This window comes from Hyla sarda, chromosome 1 (genome assembly GCF_029499605.1).
Source record: "Hyla sarda isolate aHylSar1 chromosome 1, aHylSar1.hap1, whole genome shotgun sequence".
Classification (NCBI taxonomy): Eukaryota; Metazoa; Chordata; class Amphibia; order Anura; family Hylidae; genus Hyla; species Hyla sarda.
The window spans coordinates 519,868,817-519,882,577 of NC_079189.1; the positions used below are offsets into that span (position 1 = coordinate 519,868,817).

Consider the following 13,761-nt stretch of genomic DNA (forward strand, 5'->3'; position numbering starts at 1 on the left):
GAAATTCTTACATGTGTGATATGCATCGTCTTTCCTGCCAGTGCACATGTGATCTGTGGTAGGGCAGATGGCATTGATAGGAATAGATGAGCTCCTCTGTATGTGCTTAAAGGGTACAAGGCCAGGTTCATATAATACAGTTGGATATTTCAGTGCTGCATGCCTGGTTTAATCACTTGATGTATTGCCCCCCACATTACCCAGTAGTAGTAATGGAATGTCCCCCACTTATTCGTAGTTCTTCCACAGCAGAATGTGTCCCAGAAGTACGCCACTTCCAAAAGCCGCTTCTGTTTGTGTGTTTCACTATTTTGTGCCACTGGTATGCCAACAAATCTCATCAAATACAGGGCAAGGTTTGTTCAAGCTCTCCCACTGATTTCAATGGGAGAAAACGGCACTGCTTAAAAATGCAACCAAAGAAGCAGATGGACTGTTTACACATGAATTTTATCTGTATGAAAATGGCCTGAGACCTCAGCAATGCAATCTATGGACTGGACACTGCATGTAAACTGAGGCTTTGCCTCTGTTTCCTTTCCCTTTGAGATAGTGTACAGTCACGGATGTAAATGTTGGCACCCCTGAAATTTTTCTAGAAAATGAAGTATTTCTCACAGAAAAGGATTGCAGTATATGTTTTGCTATATACACATTTATTCCCATTGTGTGTATTGGAACTAAACCAAAAAAGGGAGGAAAAAAGCAAATTGGACATAATGTCACACCAAACTCCAAAAATGGGCTGGACAAAATTATTGGCACCCTTTCTAAATTGTGGAAAAATAAGATTGTTTCAAGCATGTGATGCTTGAGTGGTCCAACATTCCGGCTGAGAGGTGTAAGAAGCTTATTGATGGTTATAGGAAGCCACTGATTTGTTATTTTTTCCAAAGGGTGTGCAACCAAATATTAAGTTAAGCATGCCAATAATTTTGTCCAGCCCATTTTTGGAGTTTGGTGTGACATTATGTCCAATTTGCTTTTTTTCCTCCCCTTTTTGGTTTAGTTCCAATACACACAAAGGGAATAAACATGTGAATAGCAAAACATGTGTTACTGCAATCCTTTTCTGTGAGAAATACTTCATTTTCTAGAAAAATGTCAGGGGTGCCAACATTTACAGCCATGACTGTATGTGCCAGAAAGCTCCCATCACATGCACTGAACATAAAATTGTCATTTTGGCATATATGCTGTGCCTGGTATTTGAATTGCTATATTATTTTTATTTTCTATGTGTACAATTGGAACATAAAGACAACCTTGTACTCCCCCATGATGGCAAATGTCCCAGCCTTTTATCAGGGGTCTGCATTGGAAAATCGTCATGACTTATTTCTCCTGGCTCAAGCGTAATGTGAACATGACAGCCGCTGTGTGCTTTCACTGGCTGACAGGAGCGGTCTGTGATCCCCTAATATACAGAAGAGATGGAACTTATTGCTGTCAGTGGCAGTGCCCAGTTCTTTGTATTCTGCTTCATCCGTAAACTAGTGCCACTCTGTGATCGGCGCTCAATTAGTCTATGTGGCCCTTTGCAGCAATGAGCTGTCAGACGATTTTTTTGATAGTTAAAACAACCTGATCAGTTAATGAACAAACATTTGCCTGTTCTGATAATTGCCCCGTGTAATAGGACCCTAAGGCTGGTGAAAACATGATGGATAGGAGGTCAGACCTGTGTTTTCTGTATGTTGTCACCCATCTTTCACACAAACCTATGTAACTGAAATGTTAAATAACAATTGGAGCATTTTACATTTTAGCAGAAGTACTTTAATGGCAGTGTTTTAAATGGAATCTGTCTGCTGTATTCACTGCTAGGAGCTGCAGGCACAATTGGATAGCTGTTAGGGTGTAAAAGGGTACTCCACCCTTAGACATCTTAACCCCTGTCCAAAGGAGGGGATAAGATGTCTGATCGCGGGGGTCCCGCCATCCGGGACCCCCGCAATCACCGCTGCTGCACCCCAGACATCCAGTGCATGGAGCCCACTTCGCTCCGTGTCGGATAACTGGTGATGCGGGGTGGAGGCTCCAGACGTCACAGTCATGTCCCACTCGTGACGTCACGAGCCTCCGTCGATGCACCCGACGCTCTAAACGAAAGCCGGGTGCAGCGTCGGAGGCTCATGACGTTCTGACCGGGGCATGACTGTGACGTCTTGAGCCCTGGTGTTGCCCCATACTTTTAATTTTCACAAGAGGAAAAAGGAAAAAAGACCTCCAAAATTTGTAACACAATTTCGCCTGAGTACAGAAATACCCCATATGTGGGTGTAAAGCGCTCTGCGGGTGCACAACAAGGCTCAGGAGTGAGAGCGCGCCATGTACATATGAGGCCTAAATTGGTGATTTGCGCAGGGGTGGCTGATTTTACAGCGGTACTGACATAAACGGGGGGAAAAAAAAACACCCACATGTGACCCGATTTAGGAATCTACACCCCTCACGGAACGTAACAAGGGGTATAGTGAGCCTTAACACCCCACAGGTTAAATTTTCGTTAAATTTGAATGGGAAAATGGAAAAAAAAAAGTGTAACCCCTTTTCTTCTGAGTAAGAACATACCCCATATGTGGATGTAAAGTGCTCTGCGGGCGCACTACAAATCTCAGAAGAGAAGGAGCGCCATTGGGCTTTTGGAGAGAAAATTGAAGGCCACATGTGTTTACAAAGCCCCCATGGTGCCAGAACAATGGACCCCTCCACATGTGACCCCATTTTGAAAACTACACCCCTCATGTAATGTAATAAGGGGTGCAGTGAGCAATTACGCCCTACAGGTGTCTGACAGATCTTTGGAACAGTGGTCCGTGAAAATGAAAAATTTTATTTTTCATTTGCTCAGCCCACTGTTCCAAAGATCTGTCAAACGCTAGTGGGGTGTAAATGCTCACTGCACCCCTTAGTGCAGTTTACAAAATGGGGTCACGTTCTGGTACCATGGGGGCTTTGTAAACGCACATGGCCCCTGAGCATTGTAGTGCGCCAACAGCGCACTTGACGTCCACACATACTCGGAAGAAATGGTGTTACAAGTTATGGGGGTCTTTTTCTCCTATTACCCCTTGTAAAAATGTAAAAGTTGGTTAAAAAAAAAACAGCATTTTAGTGAAATTTTTTATTTTTTTATTTACACATCCGACTAACGAAAAGTTGTCAAACACCTGTGGGGTGTTAAGGCTCACTGTACCCCTTGTTGTGTTCCTTGAGGGGTGTATTTTCCAAAATAGTTGGCAAGTTTTTTTTTTCTTTTTGCTGTTCTGGCACCATAGGGGCTTCCTTAATGTGAAATGTCCCCCAAAAACCATTTCAGTAAAATTCACTCTCCAAAATCCCATTGTTTCTCCTTCACTTCTGAGTCCACTGGTGCCAGAAAAGTTATACAGATTTGTATATTACTTCTATTTCAAAATTGTAACCCTTCCAGTACAACCCTGCTGTACACTACAGAGGAAGTCCTTTTCTTTTTGATTTCTTATGTCTGACCACAGTGCCCTCTGCTGACACCTCCATCTGTGTCAGGAACTGTCCAGAGCAGGAGAGGTTTGCTATGGGTATTTGCTTGTACTATGGACAGTTCCTGACACAGACAGAGGTGTCAGTAGAGAGCACTGTGGTCAAACTGAAAATAACTATACAACTTCCTCTGTAGTATATATCAGTTGATAAGTACTGGAAATATTAAATTAAAAGTAATTTACAAATCTGCTTAACTTTCTGGCACCAGTTGATTTGAGAAAAAAAAAAAAAAGTTTTCCACTGGAATATCCTTTAACCCGGTAGGGGTGGGCATAATTATTATTATTATTATTATTTTTTTTTTTTTACATAGGACTAGCTATTTCTTATGTATATCTATATATATAAAACTCAATGTATGTATGTGCGTAAAGATATTAACATGAAACTTGGCACACATGTTACTTATATGTCAACAACAAACATAGGATAGGTGATTTAACCCTTACTCACCCCCATTTGCCAGGGGCGGGGTTTATGTTTAAAGTCCCATGCAAGTCTATGGGAAATATATGTTACTGCATAACTTCCAAACGGCTGGAGATATTTCGATAATACTTTGTCACATGTTACTTATATGTCCACTTAAAATATAGGATAGTTAATTTAACCCTTAACTACCCCCATTTGTGAGGGTCAGGGTTTTTGTTTAAAGTCTCATGCAAATCAATGGCAAATGTATGTTCCCACATAACTTCCGTACGGCTAGAGATATTTCAATACCTGGTACACATATTACAGGTCGTGATAGGAGGTCGGGAGAGGAGGACGGGATAGGAGGTCGAGATAGGAGGTCGGGATATGACAACAATATATGAGGACTGGATATGAAGTCAAAAGCTTCCTCCTTTTGTTTATTTTCCTCCCCAACAAGGATTAGGAAGGAAAAACCGGGCAACGCCGGGTACTCAGCTAGTGTGTGTGTGTGTGTGTATGTGTGTGTATGTATGTATGTGTATGTGTTTGTATATATATATATATATATATATATATATATATATATATATATATCTCAATGTGTGTGTGTGTGTGCATGTTCCACAAAAACTTCCAAACGGCTAAAGATATTAACATGAAACTTGGCCCACATGTTACATATATGTCAACAACAAACATAGGATAGGTGATTTAACCCTTACTCACCCCCATTTTCCAGGGGCAGGGTTTATGTTTAAAGTCCCATACAAGTCTATGGGAAATATGTTACTGCATAACTTCCAAACGGCTTGAAATATTTTGATATTTGGTCACATGTTACTTATATGTCCACTTAAAATATAGGATAGTTAATTTAACCCTTTACTGTTTAAAGCTCCATGCAAATCAATGGTAAATGTATGTTCTCACATAACTTCTGCATGGCTGGAGATATTTCAATACCTGGTACACATATTACGGGTCGGGCTAGGAGGATCGGGCTAGGAGGTCGGGCTAGGAGGACGGGCTATGACAACAATATATGAGGACGGGATATGAAGTCAAAAGCTTCCTCCTTTGCTTATTTCCTTCCCCAACAAGAATTAGAAAGGAAAAACCGGCCAACGCCCGGTATAAAGGAGTAAAGTTGTGAGCTCTTACCTCTCCAGACTTGAACAATACTTACCATACTGTATGTCTGACTTTAAAGTGCTGCAGAACAATCCATTATTGCTATATATTCATATGCAGTATGTATTATAAATGTAAATAGGATCATAGGGCAGCATGAAAAGAATACTAGGATTTCTCTTTATCCACCATCATCAGTAGAAATAGACTAACAAGAATCAATAAGAAAAGCAGTTTCCTTGACCTTGTTCTCGCCACCACCTTCCTTTCTCCTTGCTGATAAACTTCTGCGACTCGCCAGCCCTTGTGTTGATCTAAGTAATCTCGTCCTTCACCAGCCTGTATTTGCATTTGCTCATTATTACAGGGGACGCACATCTTTAGATAAAGCTTCATTGTTGGTTAGTTAAGGGGAATGTTCTGGCAGCATGTTAGATATCTGTAAAATATGTAACTCATTGTGACACTGTAACACTCAGCCGTTTCAGGAAGCTGTACACATTTAGTACAGACAGTTTTTATTTATTTAATGGTTCTTATTGTTACATTTATAGCTGAGGCATTTTTGCTGCAGTGACCTGATGCGCCATGTATCATGCATTTTATACACCTTTTTAATAAGGAAGAAAATATTTAAGTAAAAATATCTGAGTTCAGATGAGGAATAAATAATCTGACACTACATGTAAGACTGGCCTTGCTTAGCATAGGTTGCCTGTTCAAATAATAATTCAGCTGAAATCCACCTGTAATCCAACTATTCACCTTTTCATCCATTCTAGCAAATGAAAAACATCCAAATGTCTCCATCCAATTTGACCTGGAGTAAGAGCAATAACGCCATACAGGAACTAATCTTTCGGGGCTTTAGGTTTCAGACCCCTACTGAAACATTTATAGCAAACCCAATGTATTTTGATAAAATACCATTTTTTAAGGCAACCATACATAATAGCCGTGTGCCAACTGGACCCACAGTTTCATTGGCCTGACTGACATGTATGGAGGTCTACCATCTTACACAAAGTAAAGGGGTCAGGCATGTTAAATTTATACTGTTTCGGGGAGGTGAGCCACTGCCAGAGCTGCCTGGCAGGGGCTTTACCCCTCCACTCCCCATTTAAAACCAGTGAACACTTAGCCGAGCATTCATTTGCTTAGATTGCTTGTTGACATAGATGTTCAGCCATCAGTTATCACATGTGTATGAACAATTTTAGTGTTGCTTTTGTTTTTTGTTTTTTTTCTCTAAAAGAACAGGAAACATTGAAAATAAACATAACATTCTAAACATAACCCAGCATTTCCTTCTTTAATCTCCTTTACCTTGATCCTATTTGGCCTAATTGCAATTAAAATGTATAAATACATTGTTCTCTGTGTGCGCTCTGCCATATCCCCCTGTCCATCTCAACTCTGTGTTTGGGTGTATGACATCTGACGGCAGCAGGAAATTCAGATTTATGGGCCATGGAGGCACATGCGGGAGAGGATTTCCTGGGCAATCTTTGCAGCCCTAGAGTAACACGATCAGGAGATAAACATGAAGCCACTTAGACTGGCTTGGGGTACTCCGGTGGAATAATTATTTATATCAACTGGTGCCAGAAAGTTAAACAGATTTGTAAATTACTTCTATTACAAAATCTTAATCCTTTCAGTACTTATGAGCTTCTGAAGTTAAAGTTGTTCTTTTCTGTCTAAATCCTCTCTGATGACACCTGTCTCGGGAAACGCCCAGTTTAGAAGCAAATCCCCATAGCAAACCTCTTCTAAACTGGGCGTTTCCCGAGACAGGTGTCATCAGAGAGGACTTAGACAGAAAAGAACAACCTTAACTTCAGAAGCTCATAAGTACTGAAGGGATTAAGATTTTTTAATAGAAGTAATTTACAAATCTGTTTAACTTTCTGGAGACAGTTGATAGATATAAAACATTTTTTTTTCCCTGGAATACCCCTTTAATGTTTCCAGTACTTATCAGCTGCTGTATGCTCCACAGTTCTTATCTTTTTGAATTTCCTTTCTGCCTGACTACAGTGCTGCCACCTCTGTCCATTTCAGGAACTGTCCAAAGCAGGAGAGGTTTGCTATGGGGATTTGTCCTGCTCTAGACAGTTCCTGACATGGACAGAGATGTCAGCAGAGAGCACTGTGGTCACTAAAGATATACACAACTTCCTCTGTAGTATACAGCAGCTAAGTAGTACTGGAAGGATTAACAATTTTAAATAGAAGTAATTTAGAAAGCTGTTTAACTTTCTGGCAGCTGTTGATCTGAATTTTTTTTTTTACCTCTGGAGTTCCCCTTTATTGTTTTACCAGAATAATTATGTGGCTTAGCTCTGTATTATATCTGTACTGTAATCTTATACTGTGTCCACTTCAATCTACAGGGTGTGATAGGAGTGCAGCTGGTTGTCACGATGGTGATGGCCAGTGTCCTACAAAAGATCATACCACACTACTCTTTGGCCCGCTGGCTCCTTTGCAATGGAAGGTAATATAAAAATGTATTTTAGCTTATGTTCATTCCTTATAAACCTGTTTACATTATAATGAAAATGTTGCTTATTGACTAAAGAAATAGTGCACCAAGAAAGAGTTGTTGGAATCGAATAAAACTTTGTGTGTGAATTTAAGAATGATATGTGAGTAATTGTGACATAAAAGTGAAAGGATATGTTTATTGGGGAAACTGTACAATTCATAGGAGGCTTTAGTACCTTGTACAACTGCCTCTAGCCTGGATACAAGATGAGGTATGGATAGGCATGGAGCCGTACAGGTACCAAGAAAAACTTGAGCAATTACTACTGATCAAACAATAATTTTTTATTGACAAATCATTTAAAAAGACATACATATATTATGTAAACCAAGTGTATAAATTGATGCGAATATCCAAAAAAGAAGATGGGACAGGCCGATATTATAACATATAGCCATAGAGTGTACAAAAATACTGCATTAGCAGCAATAAAACATATGGGTCTTGGTTGATATTACATGCCTATAGGGGTATAAGTGCGTAGCCTCCATGAATCAGTAAAGTTCTGGTTCAAATTCCACTACTCCCTATGTAAAGTGCATTTAAGTATGCCATGTGCTGCATTCACCCATCTTTAAGGGGTTCTCCGGTGAAAACCTTTTTTCTTTTAAATCAACTGGCTCCGGAAAGTTAAACAGATTTTTACATTACTTCTATTAAAAAATCTTAATCCTTCCTGTACTTATTAGCTGCTGGATACTACAGAGGAAATTATTTTCTTTTTGGAATGCTCTCTGATGACATCACGAGCACAGTGCTCTCTGCTGACGTTATTATAATAAGTCTTTATTTATTTATTATTGTCCTTAGTGGAAATTGAACCCAAGGCCCCAGCACTGCAAGGCAGCAGTGCTAACCACTGAGCCACCATGCTGCCCTTAGCAGACATCTGCTATGCACGGTTGCTAAAATGGACAGAGAAGTCAGCAGAGAGCACTGTGCTCATGATTGTTCCAAACAGAAAGGAATTTCCTCTGTAGCATTCAGCAGCTAATAAGTACTGGAAGGATTAAGATTTTTTAATAGAAGTAATTTACAAATCTGTTTAACTTTCTGGCACCAGTTGATTTAAAAGAAAAAAGGTTTTCACCGGAGTACCCCTTTAAGGTCCTGCCACCTTCGCCCCAACATACATTTTGTCTGCTTGATAGGACTTTCTCATGCCATCCTACAGCATAATTTACCCACAGACGTTGTAGCTGGGCCTGTAGATCCTCCACACTTGTAGGTTGCTCAAGCTGGCTCACCATAAATACTAGATTGGTGATAAATCTGGTGACTGGCAGGCCAAGAAAGTTTTGCAACTTGCTGTGTGTAAGTGAACATTTATTCTGTTGAAAAATGCTAACTGGAAGCCATGAGGGGAAACACATGTGGCCGCAGCATGTCCTGCACATATCGGAAGCTGTACGTGGCCCTTGTATGCGATGGCTCCCAGGTCATCACACCAGCAGCTGGGGGAGTGTGCCAATCCACAGTAAAAGCAGGATTGAAGCGCTCACCATAAGGCCTCCATACGTGAACCTGACCATCATTGCATCCTAAATAGAATCTGAATTCATCGCTTAAGATGAAACGGTTAGGCTATGTTCACACCAGGGCTGTGGAGACGGTAGATAAATGTTCCGACTCTGGAGTTTTCTGTACTTCCGACTCCTCTGTATTAATATGCAAATGTATTTTATACATTCCTTGAAGGAAAGAAATGCAACATACATGTCATTACCACAGGACTACTGGCTGGGAAGCCAACAGTCTACTGTATTGAACAGTTTGTGTGCTGATCTGCTGCTGAAGATAGGGCAGTGGGAGGATCCAGGAAGGGGCATTTATTATAAAACATGATTTCCCTAGTAGAATCCCATAGTCATGTTTTAAGGAGTACTCCGCCCCTAGACATCTTATCCCCTATCCAAAGGATAGGGGATAAGATGTCAGATCGCTGGGGTCCCGCTGCTGGGGACCCCGGGATCGCCGCTGTGGCACTGCGCTTTCATTATTACACAGAGCGAGTTCGCTCTGTGCGTAATGACGGGCGATACAGGGGATGGAGCAGCGTGATGTCATGGCTCCACCCCTCGTGACATCACCGCCCGCCCCCTTAATGCAAGTCTATGGCAGGGGGCGTGATGACCGCCACGCCCCCTCCCATAGACTTGTATTGAGGGGGCTGGCCGTGACATCATGAGGGGCGGAACCGTGATGTAACGATGCTTCGGTCCCTGTACCGCCCGTCATTACGCACAGAGCCTTTGGATAGGGGATAAGATGTCTAGGGGCAGAGTACACCTTTAAGCTAACAATCGAGTTAACAAGTTTTTATAGCCTTAGCTGAATGGCAGCAGTTTTTCCAGTGGTTTATAGCTTCAGTCTTGAACTATTGACCCTCCATTCCCTTCACTTATACATGTGTCTCTAGTCCTGCAAAAAACATATTTTCTTAATCCCTTATCAGTGAGAGGCTAGGTTACCCATGGGTTCCCTGTAATGGCAGAACACAACACTATGGAAAGTATAAGTATTGTCTCTCCTAATTGTGTGTTGTGTGCCATATAGTGAAGCACATAAAAAGCATGCTTCTTCACGGTCACTTAATGTGTTCGTTTTGCGGTTACGTGAGGCACTGCATGCATTGGTCTTTATTCTTAAAGTAGAGAAGCCATTAATTATAACTTTTTGTGAATTGGGACATTTAAACTCTCTTTTTTTTTCTTTTTTTTTTTTTATTCCAATCTAAATTTAGTTTCAGTTACCCAAAATTTAGTCAGACTCCGACGCCACAGCCCTGGTTCACATGCCAAAATTTCTGCATTAATTTATAGCCAATACATTCCAATGGGATTCCACTGTCCCATTCACACAGCAGAATTTCCAGTGCAGGGATGAGTCACAGATGCATCTTCCGATTCCAGAATCTTCTGAAATCGGAGCAGGAGTCTGTTACTCAATACGTCCCTTTAGTTCCTGTGAAATGCCCCTGTTCTTTGGCTCGTAGCCATTTCCCTCCTTGCACCGGGTGATCGGTTTTGCTGTAATATGGACATGACACAATAAAGTCTGTTTGCTTACTCTGCATTACTGGTGAGTGCAGACATATATTTTCTTTTCTTTAGGGATTTAGATTTGGAATTGCTATATTCTACTAGTATCTAGCACCCCAGTTAGTTAATCTGGAACCTCAGAACCTTACCAGCTGGAATATATTGCTATGCCGTGCCCATCCCCATTGTGTGATTGTCAATAGAAATGCTCTTACTGAATAGCAGCAAGCAAAGTGTTTTTAATAAACTCTTCATTGTACAAAGATTAACATTTATTTGCTGAAAATAGAATCTTTTAAACTTTTAAGCTTGTCTCTATTTATGATAGATGGTCTGGCCAATTTTACCACCACAGCTGTATAACTCTAGTAGGACCAACTTTCCTAATAATATGGCTATGATTGTATTATGCAGCTTATACTGGTACCAGCATCCTACAGAAGATGAGTTACGAACACTTGCTGGAAAGCAGCAACTGAAAGGAAAGAGCAAAAAAGATAGGTAATACTTTATTGTGTGTTTATCTGTGTGTCCTGTCTGTCAACTACTGTATATTCTCAATTTATAAGAATCATGATTAAAATTGGGGCCTCACTACTAATAATGAAAAGTTTTAGGGATCATAAATCTTGTAAGAAGTTATCTGGAATTATTCTGCTTAGAAGAACTCAATTCTCAGTCTTAGTAATCTGAGCCAGATATTGGAACATGTTCATGTTGGTTATTTCCTACCTTGTTTTTATATTTTTTGAATGAAATTTTATTTTTTTGTCTGTTCTGAGGGCAACCATATTGCTTGAGCTTTCTGCACATCATTTAGAGGTATGTTTTAAAGCAAGCCCCATGTCCATAGGAAACAATACACTAAATTGACCTCTACAAAGAGGTTTCATTGCCAAATATTAGAGTACCTGTCACCAAACTAAACTTTTAATATATTGTTCCTTGTGAAATTATAAGACACTTTGCTATTTACTTGCTGTTTAAATTCTCAACCTTTTATGTTTTTAATGTGATAAAAAAAAAACGGCCATTAGGTGGCTCTGTTCTGTTCCTTGCGCAAGTCAAACAGTTTGGTCTCCTCCCGGCCTGGCAGGAGACCAAACTCAGGAAGTGTGTGCAGGGCATGGCGATGCACAACTCTAACAGGCTTCAGTGACTTCAAGCCTGCTAGAGAACGCCCACTTTCTCCTGCCAGGAGCTCACACAATGTCAGCAAGGGGGAAAGGTATGATACAGAGCTTTTTAGAGGTCTGAAATTTTTTTTTAAGGGCAGGAGGGGTGTTCGGAGTAGCTAGGGAATATAATCTGAATTAGTTTAGAAAATATGGTTTGATGACAGGTAATCTTTAATCTCTTAAGGACGTAGGGCGTACCTGTACGCCCTACTCCTGGTCCCGGTAAATAAAATGGTCACGCCGTGACCCCACGTCATGCCGGCTCGGTCCTGGCGGCTAATGATAGCTGGGACCCTGGGCTAATAGCGTGCGGCACCGATCGTTGGGCCGTGCGCTATTAACCCTTTAGACACGGCGGTCAAAGTTGATCGCTGCGTCTAAAATGAAATTGAAAGCTTCCTGGCAGCTCAGTCGGGCTGATCGGGACCATCGCAATGAAATTGCTATGTCCCGATCAGCTAGCACGCAAGAGAAGGTCTCCTTACCTTGCTCCATCACGTCCGATCGGCAATTGATTGCTCCAAGCTTGAGATACAGGCTTGAGCAATCGACCGCCTATAACACTGATCAATGCAAAGCTATGGCTTTACAGTGAACAATGCAAAAGATTAGTGTGTGCAGTGTTATAGCCCCCTATGGGGCATTTAACCGCTTCCCTAATAAAATTTTGTATCGCCCTCCCCCTTTCCCATAAAAAAAACCTGTATAAATAAAAATAAACATGTGGTATGTGCCGCGTGCGGAAATGTCCGAATTATAAAAATATATCCTTAATTAAACCGCACGGTCAATGGCGTACGCGCAAAAAAAATTCCAAAGTCCAAAATAGCGTATTTTTGGTCACTTTTTATATAATGATACCGGCCCGTACGCAGAAAAATAAGTTATAGGGGGTCAGAAGATGAGAATTTTAAACGTATACATTTTCCTGCATGTAGTTATGATTTTTTACAGAAGTACGACAAAATCAAACCTATATAAGTAGGGTGTCATTTTAACCGTATGGACCTACAGAATAAAGATAAGGTGTCATTTTACCGAAAAATGCACTGAGTAGAAACGGAAGCCCCCAGCCCCCAAAAGTTACAAATTGGCCTTTTTCTTCAATTTTATCGCACAATTAATTTTTTTTCCCTTTCACCGTGGATTTTTGGTAAAATTACTAATGTCACTGCAAAGTAGAATTGGTGGCGCAAAAAATAAGCCATCATATGGAATTTTAGGTGCAAAATTGAAAGCTTTATGATTTTTAGAAGGTGATGAGGAAAAAATAAAAATGAAAAAAATGGAAAAACCCTGCGTCCTTAAAGGGGTATTCCAGGCAAAATTTTTTATCCCCTATCCAAAGCACCCTGCAGCACCCGCTTTCTATGCGGGTGCTGAATCTCCAGTTTCAGAAACCTCCGGGGACGTGACGTGACGCCACGCCACCTCCATTCATGTCTATGGGAGGGGGCGTGACTCTAGGAAAACATACAGCAGAGTCACCCATACTATTCTAAATATACAGGTCAATAGATGGTAATGCTGATAATACCGCCCATTCATTAAGTTCCTTCCTCCTTCAGCACATCTGCATGACGTGTGAGATATTACCCACATGACAGCCAGGTTTACATGCAGAGCCCGCACACCACATCTATATACCCAGAAGGGTAGGAATGTTTATGAAGGAGACATATTATTATTAGGATAATCCTTGCTTAGAGAGGCTGGAGAGACCTGCCCCCCCCCCCCATTGCTCAAAAATGCTAATTAGAATATTTGAATTATTACACATTATAAAGGAATAGAACGGCAAATTTCTATCTGGTAAACTGTGTTTTTAATCAGAATCACCCTCACTATTTACATGTATATTCAAGTTAGTGCGGGTGATGCTGCTGTCAGATTCCCTTTCAAATGGCCAAATCAC

General features: G+C 40.8%; 1 protein-coding gene across 1 annotated transcript in view; it reads left to right on the top strand.

The window, feature by feature from the left end:
* Window positions 1-13,761, top strand: part of TMEM161B (transmembrane protein 161B) — a 48,064-nt gene that overhangs the window by 15,210 nt on the left and 19,093 nt on the right. Inside the window, exons 3-4 of the mRNA XM_056538579.1 lie at window positions 7,473-7,576; window positions 11,083-11,169. Coding sequence (XP_056394554.1) covers window positions 7,473-7,576; window positions 11,083-11,169 — 191 coding nt within the window. The remainder of the gene's footprint in view (window positions 1-7,472; window positions 7,577-11,082; window positions 11,170-13,761) is intronic.